We start from the raw sequence: 18,627 nt of genomic DNA, 5'->3' as shown, positions 1-18,627 counted from the left end.
TTGATATACATATATTCAAATTTATTTCTTCTCATAATAAAAAAATCAGGTCAATAAAATATAAAACACTGCGCCTTTCGCTTACGTTCTGTTACTATGTACAAGATTAATATCTTTCCGAAACATCACAGGAACTAAACTTCTCACAAAATCGTTCTACCAGACCTTACATTTGCTCCTAGGGTTCATCTTGGAACCGACCGGACAACCAAAATCTCTCGCGAAATATTCCAGATTGCTGAGAGGTCCGTTGACTCTGAAGTTACCAGGAGAATGATACCCAGTCAGAACCCTGAGTTTCAAGGCTTCGGGCCTGTACTTCGAGCACCAAATGTTGCCTGCTGAAATCCAGAACATTTGCTGGGGAGTGTAGTCCAGACCTGGAAGCGTCATTTCTTGCTCGTTTCTCTTGGTCCAGGACTGATAGGCCAGATAGGACTCTTTGATCCCGCCGTTATCTGCTATGTTTTCCCCCTGGGTGTTGATTCCATTCAACTAAAAATCATTTTGGATATCTTGAGTCTAGTGATTAGAGTGTCGGTCGGTCAAATCGGATATTTTTTCATTTTATATTGATTTGGAGACGCTCCTTGTTAAACCACCCACCACGAGGGAGTACATGGTAGATTAGACTTGATGACAACTTAGATTTGAGTGGAAAAAGTGATAAACTTACAATTAATTTGACATAGAAACATATTTAAGAAATGATAAATTAAGACGATACGTTTAAAAATACAAAGTGGTCAGAATCATTGATGATTAATTCAATAATGAGGATGCTGTGTGTGTGAGTCCATCCATCATTATAAAAGCAATGTATGGTGATATTTGAGAGGAAAAATCCACGATGATGTCGAGACAGCTCAGAATGTTCGTATACTAAATGTTCCAGCAATGGTAATTCAAATCGAATCCATACTCTGTGAAAGGTTAAGATTTACAATAATACAGGATCTTATGTACAGTGTTAGAGATCTACGAGAACCTTAAGGTACATTAATATTAGTATAAGATGCAAGTGGAGAAATCGTTGTTCGTATTGGAAATGTTCATGCACTTGTGTCATTGTGTTAGATCGAGACAATAAGCAGTCTTCTATCAGGATTTCAATCGAATCAGACCTCCAGATGAAGGGACAAAGAGATTCAGTTGGTGGAGTCATCACCAAACTTTGCATTTATGAACGGGGTTCATGGTAGAACCAAGTGAACAATTGAAATCCTTCGCGAAGTATTGCATGTTGCTCATGGGTCCTATGACCCTAAATTTATCTGGTGAATGTTCGTCGGTGACCACGATTTGTCTCAGATCTTCTTTCCTGTACTTGGAGCACCAAATGTGGGCTGCAGAGACCCAGAACATCTGGCGTCCGTTCAGGTTGATACCAGGAAGGTAAGGTTCTTCGCCGTGTCGCTTAGTCCAGCTTTCGTAGGCGACGTAGGCCTCTTTTAGGCCACCGCAATCTGCAATGTTTTCTCCTTGGGTGTTGATCCCATTGAGCTGCAAGAGAGGAATGCCAGCCTCCGTTAGTACTAGGCCTACCAAAACCACGCAAAATCGACTTACTGAATGAGAGATCAGGTTTGGTTTAAAAAATTTGCAGTTTCAATTCGTGTTCAGCGTGTTAGTCAGAACACCATGATATTCTAACGCTTGGAAAGTTTAACAGTTTGGAATTTCAACTAAGAAACTGAGAGGAGTTAATATTCATTCAGTAAGTTTGGTACAGGATTAATAATATTTACAAAAAGGTTAGTTTATTTACATCAAACGAAGGAATACTGAGAAATTTCAACAAGAAGCAAAGTACGGGTAGTAACTACTCTTCAAAAACACTGTGCCACATTAAGCTCACAAACTACAAGATCTCAATTTCAGCCCCTTTCAATCAAACGAAAGAACTCCTCAAAAGCAATAGGTCCATAAGGAATTCAAGCAATATATTAATAGATCTATAGGTTTCTAGTAACTTCTTGTTAATGAATAGCGATTTATTGAAGTAATACTGGACTGACATATTTCTGGAATTGAAAAAAACACTTTTGTGCTCATTGAATACTAGTTAAACAACCATTCGAATTACCAACCATTGCTTTCAATGACTTTCAAGGGTTTTATATAATGTCCTAAACTGAGTGTAGAAAGTTACGTTTATTTTCTTCTGGTAGAAAGTGTTGTAATGGGGGTTATTTTTAGTGTTGACACCAACTGAAATTTCAAAGGCAAACATGCTTACTGATAAGCACAATTCCGCAAAGTCTCCCTGAACTTATTTTTCAAATAAAACCACTCAGTTTCAACACAGCATTTCATGCTTAAGCTTCACTCAAAACACAAAGATCTTACCTGTACCCTCCGTTGATACCTCTTTGATAGAATCTACATTTTCTTTTATATCTACTCCGTATAACTAAACTCTTATCACATAACATGATACGCATACAATTATAATAAGGGTGTAAGGTATATGTTCGTCAATCAGATAGATTTGACGAATAGATGAGTAACTTACGTTGCGTCCAATTTCTGGAACTGTGTAATTTCCATATTGATCTATAATGCACTGGGCTTTTTCTATGAAGGCCTTCTGGGTTGAGGGTGCCCACCAGTCTACTAAATTTCCATTCTTGTCGAACTGTCTACCTTGATCATCGAAACCGTGGGTGATTTCGTGACCGATAACGAATCCGATTGCTCCATAGTTCATGTATCTCGGCCTATCAGCATTGAAGAATACTCCCTGCAGAATACCTGCTGGAAACTCTGAAAAACGAAGAGATTGTAAAAAATTATGCAGTCGAAGTTGGTGGTGGCAAATATGGCCATCTTCTGCAAGCAAATACTGTTGGAATTTCATATTACTACTGGTCCCTATGTTTGTGGTGGCCCATGTATTGTACTTACGTATACTGTTCTCGATGGACGAATAAAACGCGTTTACAATTGCTGGTCTTCCGTGGGTTATCCAATCAGTCTTGTTCACTGGTTGCCTCAAACGTTTAAACGAGAATTGGGTACCGAAGAGTGTGAGATTTAGAACGGAACCCATATAGTTGTTCTCATCCATTTCCAACTGAAAGAGAACCCTTATTAAATGGAGATAATCAACTAAATTGCAACGTTATCAACTAGCCGAGCTATCAGTTCCCAAGCACTGTTTTATATTAGCATTCTCACGTTTTGATAGAACTCCTCCAATTTGCTGTCATCCAAAAGTTCATCCGGGTACGCGATATGCGTGGCCATAGATTTTGCTTTGTCCAGGGCATTTTTTCTAGTCTCGTCATCCATCCATTCCACCTCTTTTAAAATTGTCTCGAATTCGGCCCTTATATCACGCACCATTTCCAAAGCGTTCTGTCTGGCTTCTTCATTGAAGTATTTCCTGACGTACAAAGCACCAGCAGCGGTAGACAGACTGTGATCAGACAGAGAAAGTTGTAACTAACCAAGAAGTGACCAAGACAAGTGAGCAAACGTACCTGCCAGCAGATATGTCGACGCATTCCTTCCATCTTGGTGCTCTTTCTGTTTTACCAGACACCACTGTGGTGTACTCCAACTGACGTCTTCTCAGAGCCTCAGTTAGGTATGATACAGATGAAGCAGCTGCTCTCCACATTATGTAATTTGCCTGAACCCTGAGGAGAAGATTAAGAATCAAATTACACTCAAACAAAGCAAAAAGTATCTACCTTTTGGGGGTCACTGCAAGAATCTTTTCTAGGTCAGTGATATAAGATGGCACACTGACTACAACTACTTCCTCTTTGGTTATCACAGTATCTGGAGCTAACAATGTATTGATGTATTCCAGCCAAGGAACGCTTTGGAACCTGTTCTGCAGTTCTTCCACGGTCATTGGATTGTACAACAAAGATGCGTTTCTTCTCTTTTCACTTGGTAAGGAAATCTGAAAAACGATTCACTGGTTGAGAAGTGTTTCGATATTGACATTTACCGCTTACGTTTGCCAATTTTATTTCGAAATCCAGAGATTGCTCTAATTCTTTGAGTGCTCTAGGTCTTTCGGCTCCGAACAAAACTGCTATATCTACCATGTAATCAAAATAGGCTTTGACCAATTTATCGGAGAGTCCCCTGGTGAGAAATTCCCTCCTCAGGCCAAAAGATGCTTGGTCCAACTGGAAAGAAACTCATTTAGAACCTGCAGAGTACGAAGGGTGTGGTGAGTTAAGTTCCTACAATGACTTACGTCTATTATTCTTCGGGTTGAGTTTTTGAGGTCGATCCCCACGGAAAAGTCGATGAGGTAATCCACGCTGTATCCGTGCTTCCTAAATTTATACACCGCCTTTCTCCAGTCAAAATCGCCATCTCTCCACATGTCCCCTTCCAAAACCGGCCATCCTCCAAGATTCCTGAATATCTGATGGATGGTGGTCAATCCCTCTTTCTCGATGAGGGTCTTGTTCATGCAAGCCCTATAGAGTTTTTTGGTGAGTTGGAAGGGTTTGGGCTCCTTCGGATCTATGGGCTCCTCGATCATGGATCTGAGCTGCTCTTGCAATAAATCACTTATGATGCTGAACGACGTCACCGACGCCTTATCGTCCGGGATGCTGGTCTTCTTGAGGAAATTCCCGCAGGTGAATTGGTAGAAGTCGTCGCAGGGGTCCACTGAAGGGTCCATGTATTCCAGGACCTTTGAGGCTGTGTGGATGCATCCGGGCGTCAGGCAAATTTTGTTTGTTACAGTTTGGCCGTCTTGGACTGTATTTATGATCGATGGTTGGGATCCTAGCAGAGGTTCTGCGATGTAGGAGCCTGGAAGATGACGAAATTTTAATTATTGTCATGATATTAGTCAATTTGTGTATTTGAAAGAGTTTTTGTTCGTTGGCGTTGAGGTTTGGTCTAATTTCGACATGATATTCAGTAGGTAAGAGGGATTTAGGAGTGGTCCATGTAATTTGTATGTGTACCTAGTTATTTGCAATGAATAAATGTCAGTATAGAATTTGATGTATTCCATTTGAACGATATCCAAATCGTATTCGACTAGTTTCTCGCAGACACGTCGAATGAGAAAGTGAATAAGATCAATTAACGGTGAGTGAAAGACTGTTATTATGTCCAGCCATTTACTAATTTCCAGAACTGATCACTCGTAGTGCATGGAATACCATTTGTTATATTTGGCGGGGGATAAAAATTGCAAAGAAGGTGGTGAAATTGCATTGACTTTCTAAGTAACTCATAGTCATGTTGCTCGGTTAACTGAATATCAGTGTGCGTTATTACGTAATGTTGAATGAAAAGGGATTACTTTGCCGTGATTTTCTTCTCAAAATTCATCTTTTAAAACATTACATGATTGGGAAGATTAATTGTATAATAAATTATACTTACTGTTGATTGTATGGCTCCTATTTTTTGCATTATTGACCAAAACCGTTGCCAGGGCAACTAAGAGGGAAATCCCAACCAATGCTATGACGACAGTGGTTAACGTCAAACACCGTTCCATTTTTGTCCTGCGGTTCCACCATGTTGGTGATCTGGAAAAAAAATCCAATGAAAGATGACGCACTCTACGGATCTACCCAAACCAGTCTAAGAAAATTGATGTTTCTACGAAGTTCTTTCAAATCAGGATAAGTCACCATCAAAACCATCAGCGAATTTGGTGTGCTCTCCTTTTTTCAGGGTAGAATATTTGTATATCTACCAACTAAATAAGTTTTCTAGGTATACAGATATTCTTCCCTAAAAAAATCCAGAATGAGCCTTCACATATAAACGAAATATCGATGAGCGATAGATAAACCATAAAAAGTTTATGGACGATGAAAACATAAGACACACTCATTGGAAATAGCTATTATATAATAAATTACTCGGTTGATTATTTAATCATAATTATGGGTACGCCATAGTATGAAACATGATTTTTTATAACCTTTAGGTGTAGCAGGTGGATCAAACCGGTAAAACGAATAACAATTTTAGAAGAGGCTCAAATAGAAGCGGATGTTTTGATGATTTCTTCTTCTTCGTCACGAAATTGTTAACGTACGGGCGAAATTTGGCCTTCAGTTGAAAAACATCGAGTCACAAGTCCCAACAGCGAGCGGTTTAGGTCTATTGTTCGAGTTTTTTGATTGTAGCATCAGCTAGAGTAGCTAGACTATCGTTTCCCTCTGATCAAAGATCAACAAAATTTATCCTGTTTGATTCCTGTTTTTGATATGGCTGATTTTGAAAAACATCAATAATTCATACTGGTATCGACTCCTACTTTCTTCTGACTGATCCAACAAGTGTTCAATGTGATTTGAATCTGCTAGACTAGAAGGACAAATAAAGATTCTTCAACCTCTCCTTCAGAAAGCTTCGAAGCCTATTTAATATTACAGGAAAATAAGTAGCTAATCTGTCGAATAGAAAAGTTATTCCCTGACTGCAGTAACCCAACGGTGTTTCGGAAAAAACTCAATTGCAATAATGATGGAGGTAATGAACCGGATTCAAGTGGAAACCAACCTTTTGTAATTTGTGTTTACGTAACCGGTATATACGAATTTCGCTCTACCATGTTTTACGTTCAACATTATCGTAATTTACCATTATCTGCTATAAGGCGGAATGCAGATTTGAATGAGAGGAATGCAATGTCTTATCGAGAATTTTTTGCGACACCACAGACGGGTCAGACACTAATGAAATTTTGGGCCAGTTTTTTTACTTCTCCGTGCTCTATTTCACTATTTTTTGTTTCTTTGTATACCTACCGGTCAAAAACAAGATTTGGAATATTATTTCAGTACTGAAGGTATCTTTCACCAAAATCCACGGGAGGTTTTTGATGCAGAGATGATATTCTTCACAGTGCAATTGGAGAACAAGTTATGTATCTACCTGATTTTATGCGCTACTATAATTTTTTGGTGGAACACTGTCATAGTCCCCTGCTGATTTCCAAGAAACCCAGTGGTTAAAGCATTTAATGCAAAATTTTTATGTTGCTGATAACAGAAAAATTTATTATTTGTAAATATTTCCTCGAACGCATTCCTCTCGTGTTTATTCACTGAATCATTGTTTTAAAATCAAATCGAACAGTGAAATAACCTCAACCTTCGTTAATTATACCAATAAACAGCGAGAATTTGCAACAAACAAGAAAAATCACATTTTAAAAATTTTGAAGTGAAATTACAATTTTGCTCTTGAAATAAAATGTCCATCATCACGTTTTCAACCCAAAAACTAAAAGTTTATATTCTGTTGGTATAGTAGATATTTTACGTGCCATTCCATTAACCACTAATTTATTCGTATTTTTTAGTGGGACATATTTCCAATCACGATAGCGGCACAGAGCATGGGGTTTGTTATAATCGAAATTCAGTTTTCTCAAACATTGAGTGTACGCCATTGTTAATTTCAGCCCTTCCAGGGATTCATAAGGCGCCTATCAATGCAAATTAGGCAAACAAAATGGTCTGAAATCGGTAGGCAAGGCACGTACCTTGTGACTGCATTTACCAACGAAGATATGATACGTCATGCCTGTTTGCCGTATTCTGACTGATGAACGGGAATCTAGAATTTTTTATGGTCGGGGAATTGGCGTTTTTTGGTAGGAAGTATCAACCCTTGTTGCGATAAATGAGAGTTCATTTGCTGAGAGGTTACCTCTTGGATAGCAAGTTTTTTTTGTAAAAATAGTTCCATTTCTGCTTCTTGCCCTTCGTGGAAGAGTTCGATTCTTCACTCAACTGATCTGTCCTGAATTTTTGGGCCCAAAAAAGGGCCTATCCAACGGAATTTTCGAAATCTGTCATCTGTCGGAAAATGACAGCTATCAAAATAGCGGGCAATTCAAAACGGAACCTCTAATTGGAAAGCCTATCAAACGATGAATAAATCGTTGTGCTTTTCAAGCAATTCTGTCTTGAAAACTAGGTTGGACTTTCCAAATCCCAGAAATTCAAAAAGAGCAGATATAATGATCGATTGCGCTACAATATCTACCTGAAAACGAACAACATAATCTCCAACTGGGAAACGAACAACTGATTTAAACAGGAGCTGTTTATGCACACATCGCACGAAAGAAATTCCACAACTCGGTTATTCTTGAAACTACCTTATCGTATATACTAATCCTCAATGGGTATTGTTCAAGTGCATGAATTAATTTAACAATAGAGGTGAGGATGATCAAACGATACTTGGTTGGGAAATTGCAGGAGGTCGTACCAATCCTTGACATATTTTGCTTGTGTATCTACAACTTCACTGTTGTTCTGAACCTTATTTCTAAACTACCAGTTTGAAATTGGAATAGAAAAATATATTCAGCTCGTGAATTTCGATATTCAGCTGTAGGATAAGGAATTTTCTGCGAATAAGACTTAATCGAACTAGGATGAAAATTTCTTGGAAAATAACAACTCTTTCAGCTGATATAAGTAGGTAATATAAAATTAAATTTTCGAACCTGCAAATACTATTTAGTAGAATCATTCAATGGAAAGTTGTAGAATGCGTACCTACCACAACAATATAATACTTCCAATAACTTTTTAAAAGAATTTGACTTGTATTTCTCCATCTTTCTCAATAACTATAAATGGATAATTGTTTTTTACATAAGTCGCAAATATCATGAAATCAACAAGTTAACAAATTGAATTTCTAATCACAGTCTACAGATTCTTCATCATGAATTATTTTCGGACGTCTTCGAAAAACAAATTATAAATTTATTAATAACAAATTTATTCCTAAGACCTATGGGTATATTATAATGAGCAGATAAACGCTCACAATTACCTATAGTACTGAATAATTTTTTAGTACATCACATCCTCATTCCCATATATTAATTATTCGCTATCATCTTCAGTAATAATTGGATTTGTGTTTGAATGATGGATTGAGAAAGAATCCCGAGGTTTTCAACAATTTGAATACATTATTCTAAGAATCTGCGAGGTTTCAATCCGGTAAATACACTCAGCGACACCAGTTTTGTACCAGAAAGGAATAATTTCTTTAACTTCATTTTTGGCAATGAAATTACTAGATTCGGGGTTTGCAACGTTTGATCTTTGATAACTTTCCTCATTTCATCGCATTCTAGTAACAGAACTCGTGTAGGATACGAACCCACTCTCAGAAATATCACCATTATGTGCTTAATTTGGAACAAGGTTAATTGAACTCTCAAATGTCGTGCCTTACTCACTTACAAACAATTTTCACTCAATTTTTGCGACAAAACATGGAGTATCTCTTTTGGATCACACTGCTGCGAAAAAAATAGCTGATAGATCATCGACCCTGTGCGATGTCTGAAATGGAGAAACCAAAATTAATGGCTTGTAGCCAGAAGTTCTACAATTTCGAAATACCTCTGCGAAAAAAATCATTTACTGCGTTGTGGATCATGTGTTAACTTGGTTTTCTGCTTTATTCAGTAAATTGCGAGTGAATTTAGTCTAATGCTTCATGATTTATCAAGATGTTTCAAGATGGGTGAATTCGGCGTTGAAGACAAGCCTCTCTCTGAGCATCATTCAAAGTTTCAATTTGTTCATCGAAGCGTTTTCACGGTCTTCTCCTGAGGCCAAGAAAAAGTGTCAAATTACGGATGTGTTGTACCTCGTACATAAGAGGAATACACAAACATGGCACGGATAATGGAGGACAGATTCTAGCTAGGAAGTTGTTTGGCATCGTTCTAAAAGGAAACCTTTCAATTAACATATCGATAACCAGGTTGACTTACAATTAATTGGTTGTGACAACTGAAGAAGAGCGATACCAGTTTCATTCATTTGCGCTGCTTTCGATCGACCCAGATAGTGATGGGTCAACGGATAGGATTGATACTTTGCCGTCAATCATAGTCTGATAGTGATCCTTGACGAAAAATTCGTCGTGTTTATCCTATCAATTAGTACTGTTTATTCGCGATAAGAGCTTGTTTCCCAACTCGAAGATTTTGGCGAAATTCAATTCCTACGTCTTCTCTTTAGCTAACTGATGATCTGATGGGTATGGTTTTCCTCGCCAACTAGGTGACACAGTTTCCCCTTTGTGCTCTGCCGTCTATACAAGACTTCTGGCGATCTAATATACGAGGAGTAAATGAATAGTTGTGAACAAATTTAAAAGGGACTCCTTGTCAACAAATAGTATGGGTCTTCTATATCAATTTATGTGAAAGACCCACACTAGTTTTTGACAAGGAATTACCACTTAAAAATTCAACTCTGTATATCATCTCATAAGGTAGTTATTGCGGAATATTTGTGAGAAATACGATTCTCCAACCTATGCTACAAGTTACAACGAGCTATTGTTTCTCCATTGCAGTTTTTGAACGTACTAGAATATTATCAGTAAACGATACAATGGTACTGAAAGCATCGTTATCAAGATGTCTTGAAATGGTAGCAATATCACGTCTTGAAGAAAAATGCTCCAACCTACTTCTCACAACATGAATCGATATCCGATCTTTTGGCAATTAAGATGGTTCTTCCAGTTTTCATGTTACTTGGAATATTTATTGGGTAACCTGCCCATCATAGCCTATTCTCTCCGAAAATACACGGTGCTAATATTTTTTTAAAGGTTGGTCTCCAATTTCCAAATAAATTCTGATTTTTCAAATAGATTCCGAAAATCATGAGCTTTTAAAATTAACGACAAATATTTCTGATTTACGATGAGTTGGATTGGAATAATGTTTACTATTTCATGGGTTTCTATATCGGAAAAACTTTTTCAAGCGAGTCCTCTTCCCACATGGGCAATTTTAATGTTTTCCTATTTTCAATGAATAGTAATTTCGAATGAGCTGGATCTTTGGAGTATAGCCTGTAGGAAATATGTGGTTCTATAAAGTTCTATTCGCACATACGGAAGCTGGCCTCTACAGATGTTATACAAAATTTTTACACTGTGATGATCACGTTGGTAATGATTTGGGGAAACAAACCGATGTCGATCAACTAATTGTGCTAATTCGTTGACGTAAATCATAATATTTGGCCACTTACCATCCTTCTGTACATAATTCGAAAACAGGTAGGAGTTTCATTCATATTCATCCTTCGACTGAGGGGTTCGTAAACACCTTCCAACAATTTCGCTGTGTGCTTATTTTTTTTTCAGACGCATTTTTTCATTCACACATTGTATGGTGGAAATTAATGTAATATGATGTAGTTCTGATGATTTCGAGCATTACATGTGATCCCTTTATGTGTAAAATTCTTTTAATGTCTACTAGAAACTAAAAATTACGCAATACTCAATTTATTTTCCATTTAACTGCTAACATGTGATATAAAAATGAAAATTGTTTTACCAGAAACGATCATTATTATACCTATATAAGCGATGTATCTTGAGAAATAAAGAACGAATTATTGGGTGATTTAATTGATTGTTTATTGTTTTCCTGCTTCGAAAACCAAAAAGATGTGTTAATTATTATCGATACAAAAGCTGAGCTATTTTTGAAACCTCATTTGCGGAGGAATGAGCATGAAGAATTTTATATATGAGAGGAAAATTCAGTGTTAAATTTCATTCAAAATATACGAGGTGAGATATAGAAGAAATTAAACATAAGTATGGGACGAAAACTAAAAATGTCTTTAAAAAAAGTTTCAAATTAATATTCTTCTTTCCTATATCCTCACATGTGAGGTCCAAATGGACAAATATAAATATCTGACTGAATCGAAAATGAATCACGTCATCAGAGGTTAGGAAATCATCGATATCCCAACAAATAATCGTGTTTTGACAAAAAGGGGAATAATTAAGTTGTGATGTTGCGAATCAAAGATCTATTTTTAAATTGTTGGTTACAGAAGTATCATTTATCGTCGACTAAATATATACTTCACTGTACACGCAAAAATTCAGTGATGTAATTTGCAGAACATATCAATTATGTATTTGGGTTTTGAATGATACGGTTCCTTGATCTTGCTTTTCATTATTAATCGTCGTGCAGTTTTCAGCTTTTCGTATATAATTTGATAGTTTTTTTCGTGATTTGGTAAACGTGATTAATTAATTCGAAAATTCGGGAATTCATGATGATGGACTTGAATGTTGATTGTGTTTGTTGAAGGAATAGTTGAACCGATAAGGGGAACGCTTATCAAAATATGCAGGGGGTTAAATGTTAAATTAGGAACTTTGGGACTTTTTGACAAATGGAATGAATGAAAGAACTTTGGACAATGTATTCCACCTTGTACAATAACAAACATCTTAGCTAGAACTGACAGGATATAAAAAGTACCAGGATATTTTTTCAATACCGATTAACTACCGATTTCAGATCCTGATTTATCATGGATTCTTTCATTTTGGCAATTTTAGTACTCGCATTAAGAAGTTTCATGAAAAAAAGGTACGTGTTAGTTGAATATTGTAAAGTTTTTTATGTAAATTTTCACTGATCATGATAACCCTTTTTTTTTCCTCTGTGAAGAATATTGTTTCATCCAGAACTTTTCAGATCGACTTACCTAAGGACCATATCTTTCACGGTTGTCGTCATTGTCAAGAAAACTGTTAAAAACTCAAAAAGTGTGGATTGAAGTTCAAAAATTCGATACGATTCTCATGGATTCATCTCCCGATGTAGCGGAAGCTGTGGCCGATATCTAAAACTCGCTAAGCCGTACTGGAATCACAGAGATGAGATACATTTCAAGAAGTTTTTCGTTGTTTGAAAAAGCACGCACTGACCGTCTAGCAGTCTAGCAGTTATCAGCAGCGGGCTGCTAGCGAACAACGAAGGTGCGCTAATCAGGTATAATTAATTAATTTGCAGTTCGTCTTAGACATCGGAAGCCGATTTGAATTGGTGTCGGACTCGATTCAGGATCGAAAGTACGGGGGTATACAGAAAAATCTGGGAATCAGGCTATGGAAACTTTTTTTCGAATCATTGACTAAGTGAAGATGCTCTTGTGGAAGAGAAACATGTTAGGTTGGTTTATAAGAGGATTTAAAGGGAAAATCCAAGCGTTTATCTCTAGGCTACATGTACAAGATGATTCAGAAATGGACATACACTTGACAGGGTGTGAATAAATGACTGTGAAAAAATTTAAATGTCATACAATGTAGGGGTGTATCAAAGTAAGGTGATACGGTGTAAAAATAACCCTGCATGGCTTGTATGTACGTTGAATTTTTACTCCCTTACATGAAATTATGAATTTTTCCTAGTTGATTAAGATGTGGAATGAATAAATGTTTATTTTATTCGTGAATTTCCCGACTAGACGTCGTAGGTCGAAACCTTCAATTGCTGAAATCGGAATTGATGTTGACAATTTTTTCAGCGCCAAGTGAGTCTTTGATTTATAGCTGAAGGTGTACTTCGAACCAGATCAATGTTCCGGTGAACTTCTCGGCTACAACGGCAGTAAAAATAGAGTGTCGAATTCGAATATGTGCCAAAATTGCCAGAATTGGATGTGCAACTCATTCAACATCCTAATTTTACAGTCTTCTTTGTTCTGTACTGACTACGATGAAATCTTGAATGAAAATGAAATTCTGTTGGCCAAGACAGTATCGAGTGGAACATTTTCAAAGGGTATTCTTGAGTGAATTGTATGTATAGAACGCAATTGGAGATCGAGAAACAAATAATAACGACCCTTTCAGAACCTATCTGACAGACTCATCTTAAGGGTAGAAAGTGAAACATGAAAAAAATCCCATTCAGCCAGTTTTGAAATAATGGAATTCAATGTTTACATTATATCCTCATTTTCTCTACCGCAATGTACCTACAATTTCTTGTGTGGCTATCTGTTGAGTTGGTAGATTAAAAGCTTCCTTGACATCTATTCAATTTTGCTTTGGATTTTTATAAAACTATTTTAGGGTATTCAGAGACAAGAAAGATCGAAATATGTTGAAGAAAATTTTCTGCCAATAAAAGTCAAGTTTCATTTCGAGTAGAGACTGTAGAGAACATTGGATATCCTTCAAAACATTGTAATTATAATTGGAAATTGATAAAAATGAGTGTTAGTGAACATGATGTGTTTTTCTTCCTTCTAATGGCATATTCAACACTCTTGTGGTAACAAGCCAATCACCTAACCCTTATCTCAAAAATCTTGGCATCAATGAAAAGATCTATGAAGAAATATTTGTACTACAAATCAAAAGACCCAATGTATCCGTAAAATCCGTAGTTTCTTGAGATAAATTCGAACAATTGGAAGAAAATGATTTCACACATTTTTTCAGCCAAAAATTTTCATCCAGGAATTCCGACAATAGCAATATTTCTTCAATTTCATACAAAAATAGGTCGTGACTTACTTGATAACCGTCGTTGTTGTCATATTCGAAGAAAAAAGTTAAAAAAAACGTCAAACAAGTACAAAAAGTTAAAAAACACAATCACAAAAAACTCGGTCAAACAGACATAACTCAGGTGGGAAGATTGTCCCGTACGAGCGCGATTGTTATTCTTGAGCACTCCGATTTTCCGTCTACAGTCGCGTTTCTCTTTGGGTGCCTTCGCCAGTGTGTTCACCGGATTCTGATGCTCTGCTCATTTAACAGTCAATTCCACCACCCTTCCACCTTTCTTTCAGAGATCCCAACTGACTGCATCCAAATACGTGAATATTTGCTGGTTTCTGCGGATACTACACTGATCCACCACCCATTCTTTGCTTCTTAAGGGCTGAAAACTACTGTAAGGGTGTGTGGAAAACAAAATTAGAAATTTTCTAAAGTACGGTGGGGGCTGGACTCAAGTCTGTCCAGATATTCAGCAATTACTGAGGAGTTTACTTGAAATTATTTATATCAACAGTAGAATGATCAAAAATTATTTGAAAAGATGAGAGTGCAAGTTAATTTTTCCTGATCATGGCACGAACCATTTGCCAATTCTTTGTACACTACCATGTCATCTGTTTTTCACATCAAATTCGCCATTTTAAAGATGCTAAATGGGTTTACTCAACATCTATTACCAGATGTCCAAATTTTCGATATTAGGTATACGTTATAACATTTGACAATTGCAGAAAATCAATTGAAATACTGATATCAAGAGAAAAAAACTGAAAAAAGGGGAGTTTTTCACGAATTTTCCCGTGAAATTGGAAATTGGACGGTTTTGTGGGATTTCCAAAGGTGCTTTGGGAAGACCAAACAGTAAGTTATCCTGTTTGATAGTATAGAACGAGATTTTTAAATTGACCTATGCTAGAGATTGTATTCATTGTTTTTTTCATGAATAAGCAACCTCTCATATGAGATAGGAAGTTATCACCAACAGAAATTAGATATAAGACACCCAGGCTATTAAAGGTTTCCTGAAGGAAGTATGGATATATTGGGTTTTCAGTGTACAGGTATAATAAGATAAAATGATTCTGTTTTAGGCCAAATGACCACCTCTCATCCAAAATCTAAACTTTGCAATAAACATCAAAGATTCCCTCATCACCAGAAAATTTTCGAATGAAGTGTTTATATAAATATGATTGTAAAACGATGAGACACATTAGAGATGTTCCTGGAGAAGAACATTATTTTTAGGAACTCCAAGAGTTTTTTACCACAAACAAGAAATTGTGTTTGTGTTGATGGGAGCCTATCAACTTCGATAGGTTGTTAAGATTTTAGTTCTGGTTTTAATCACCCAGATGGGGCCTTAATTTTTGGACAAACAACTGACAAAAATAAAAAGAATCATCGTTGAGTACGAATAATGCTGAGCGACACAGTTCATTTTTAATAGATCGGAATTTCAGATAAGAACTCGACAATGTAATTCATTAAAGGATAATTTGTCAACTGTCTTTATGTACAAACCGCGAAATCATGTGATCAAGAACGTCAGACCTTCAGAGTCTATGCGAAACTTTTTGAATGGACAAATTTTAAATCGAGAGTAACCCACTTTGAGTTGATCCTTTTCAGTAACGAAACTTTGGTCTCCTCTAAAAAATTACTACCTGAGATATACACAGTGCGTCTTCGTCCATCAAAATGTAAATTCAATGGAAATGTATCCCAGAATTTCCACTTGGTATATAAAAATTCTACTCGGATCTGAATTTCCGATTTCCTCGCAATTGACTCTTTAGTTGGGCCATTCAGTGTAGGTACTCGAACGGATATCAAAACAAAGCTGATCACTCAAGGCTTGCTCGCATTAAATCGTTTGTCACGGACTTGCAATTCTGCCAGGGATTCTATTTTCATTCGGGGACTCTCACTGTCTAACAACGGAAACGCTAGCTTCGATACTTCCGTATTGACAGTTATATGCAAAATACAACATCGATGTTAGTCAATGATACGGTTATCAATTGTGACGAATTGACAATAAACATCGGACGAATGTGATCTTGTCGCAATCAAGAAAAATCGTGCTGATCATCAGGATGTAGTGGGTTTTTCAAGGGTACAAAGTAAACTTGAATTGAGCCTATTTCATATGAACCAAGAACCGAAACTTTTTGTCGAGAGATTTCAGGTTTTCATTCTCCTTCATCCTCCATCGAAACGTAAACAATTTTCAATGATGTATCTTTGATTTTTCTAGAAGTCTTCTTCGTCAAGACCGAATGAAATTTCGAGATTTATTACCATCAGAGTTGCTCTTGAGACCAGTCGTCGAACATATATATATATACAAGCAAAATTACAAAATATTCAGACTTAACGACAATAATATCGTGTTCGTTGACGTAATTTTCCACGTATCATTAACCGCGAATTCACTGACCATATTGATCACCATTTCGCAACTGGAAATTGTCGGTTCGGGGATTGAAGAAAAAATTTTCACTGGAAATGGCTCTGATGGTGCCATTCACTTCATCGTTCTTGGATTCGAACGTGATGCTCCTTAGTATTTGCAGAGTCGACTGGGTAGGTTAATGATAGGCCTAGGAAGACCGAGGTAATGACCTATAATTCGAAGTTTCTTCTCCTTTTGGACCTAAGAGTTAAATGGAAATTGTTATGTGTTAATGAATTGTCCATGTCCGATATTTGATTATTTTCATTATATGGCTTTTGCAGGAAAGTGAAAATGGAGCATTTACTCATCAACTAATTATGTATTTTCTTCTTCATTAAGAGAGTAAAGTCGGTGATGGTTCTTATAGACTATAGAGAGTCGTTTTTTAATTCTAGATTAGGGACATCCTGTATACACGAACCAAATTCGCGTATATATGTACGTGGGCGAAGTGAAATGCCAAATTCCAATCTACATCGCAAGATCAAACTGATCTTTCACTTTGCCAGTTATCAACTGGTATTGGTAAACGGTAAAATCCAAGATGGCCAATCAATTTCTTCAGTTCTTAATTTTATTGGAACATAAATGAGTTTCGTTCATATCACAGATGTTGGGTGAGGATGAACACTCGTATATAAGAGGTATTTGAAACGGCTCTAGAAAGAGTGAGATTATGCTCAAAACACTGGCCATGTAACAGTGTTGTTCATATGTCAATGTCTAGTCATGAATATCTGCTTATCTATGCCAAAGAATTGATGCCTGAACAGGGAATCAGAAAAAAACGAGATCTTGTGAGCTATAATGACCCAATCCAAAAATCTTGGGTTAATCATATGATATCTCTTCTTTTTCTCTGAAAAATCTAACAGTTCAAAACACCTTTTCGAAGATGATTAAAGTGAAATTGTAGAAAAGCTCTTGCAATCAAGATGCGTGATTTGTTTTCGTGTCAATTGACTTCGATGTACAAATGACAGAGTTCTTCTGAAGAACTTATGAGTGAATTTTATAGGTGGTATTCAATCCATTTCTCCGAATAACGGATCAACCGGTTCTCAGGTCAATGCCTAGCGTGATGCCCTAATTTGCATACAAAATATTTATATTATATTTTTAATGAATTGAGCCTATACGATATCATGATATGTCGTATTCCAAAGAACGAAATAGATTAACGATAACAGTCCTAGTCCACTCCTGGCGATATTATGGATAGCTGGAAGAGAGGTTTTCATTTCAACTCGAAAATTTGATAATTCATTCTGGATTTTTTTGAGCTAAAAGGTAGAGACGCAGATTTTTCTACACAAAACTTTCACTGCCATAACTTGTTTTTTCCGTCTTGTTATACTCCTTGGACTTTTGTGATATTTTGAACCACTTTCTTTTCTTCCTAACTCTCGTATTTCCCCTCTAAACTTGAATGTATTTCCCCGTGAGTTGAATCAGATTGACTACAAATGTATATTCAAATGTATTCAGGGATCTCCACAGTTTTGTGACCACTCAGCTAAATTTTTTTAAACCTTAAGCGATGCTGATGCTTAAGCCGTGTGGATTCTATAACGATATTGATCTATAAATAGGCATTTGGCTACCCCTAGTCATCAGCTTATTTAAGTTCTCATCAAATCTCAGATCTCGTAAGACAGTTGAGGCCCTGGTTCAAAATCATTAGCAAAAATAAAGGATCTTCAGTTACATAATCATCATCATATGCCGCACAATCCAACAAAATCGAATGCCAATTAAATGATCATAACAATTAGGTACCAACCATACACGTGAATTCAAGGATTCTGCGGAACAAATTG

General features: G+C 36.6%; 1 protein-coding gene across 4 annotated transcripts; it reads right to left on the bottom strand.

Annotated features, from left to right (window-relative positions):
- On the bottom strand, window positions 1-14,595 carry LOC123310780 (neprilysin-2). 4 transcript variants are annotated; one of them, XM_044894428.1, is made up of 10 exons: window positions 14,359-14,595; window positions 5,377-5,525; window positions 4,220-4,791; window positions 3,972-4,148; window positions 3,699-3,916; window positions 3,486-3,644; window positions 3,181-3,421; window positions 2,908-3,076; window positions 2,516-2,766; window positions 1-495 (listed from the first exon to the last, which is right to left on the bottom strand). In XM_044894428.1, exons 1-10 carry the CDS (start codon window positions 14,379-14,381, stop codon window positions 157-159), a joined length of 2,298 nt encoding a protein of 765 aa, XP_044750363.1. In that variant the 5' UTR covers window positions 14,382-14,595; the 3' UTR covers window positions 1-156. The 4 variants fall into 4 exon arrangements, with proteins under 4 accessions (XP_044750363.1, XP_044750361.1, XP_044750362.1 ...); XM_044894426.1 differs by lacking the exon at window positions 14,359-14,595 and adding an exon at window positions 12,537-12,765; XM_044894427.1 differs by having other exon boundaries at window positions 424-1,503.
- Between the last annotated feature and the right edge of the window lie 4,032 nt (window positions 14,596-18,627).

The sequence above is a fragment of the Coccinella septempunctata genome, chromosome 4 (genome assembly GCF_907165205.1).
Source record: "Coccinella septempunctata chromosome 4, icCocSept1.1, whole genome shotgun sequence".
NCBI classification, from domain to species: domain Eukaryota; kingdom Metazoa; phylum Arthropoda; class Insecta; order Coleoptera; family Coccinellidae; genus Coccinella; species Coccinella septempunctata.
Note: the sequence above shows the minus strand (reverse complement) of the source record. Positions and strands in the feature narration are given on the sequence as shown.

What these genes read in the sequence shown, in the direction of transcription:
- LOC123310780 (XM_044894426.1), bottom strand. Translation starts at nt 12,568, where the DNA reads ATGACGACAACCGTGAAAGATATGGTCCTTAG. An exon ending in CTTGCAGTGACCCCCAAAAG is followed by an intron (nt 3,645 to 3,698) that starts GTAGATACTTTT and finishes TCTTCTCCTCAG; the next exon opens with GGTTCAGGCAAATTACATAA. An exon ending in TTCCAGAAATTGGACGCAAC is followed by an intron (nt 496 to 2,515) that starts GTAAGTTACTCA and finishes AATGATTTTTAG; the next exon opens with TTGAATGGAATCAACACCCA.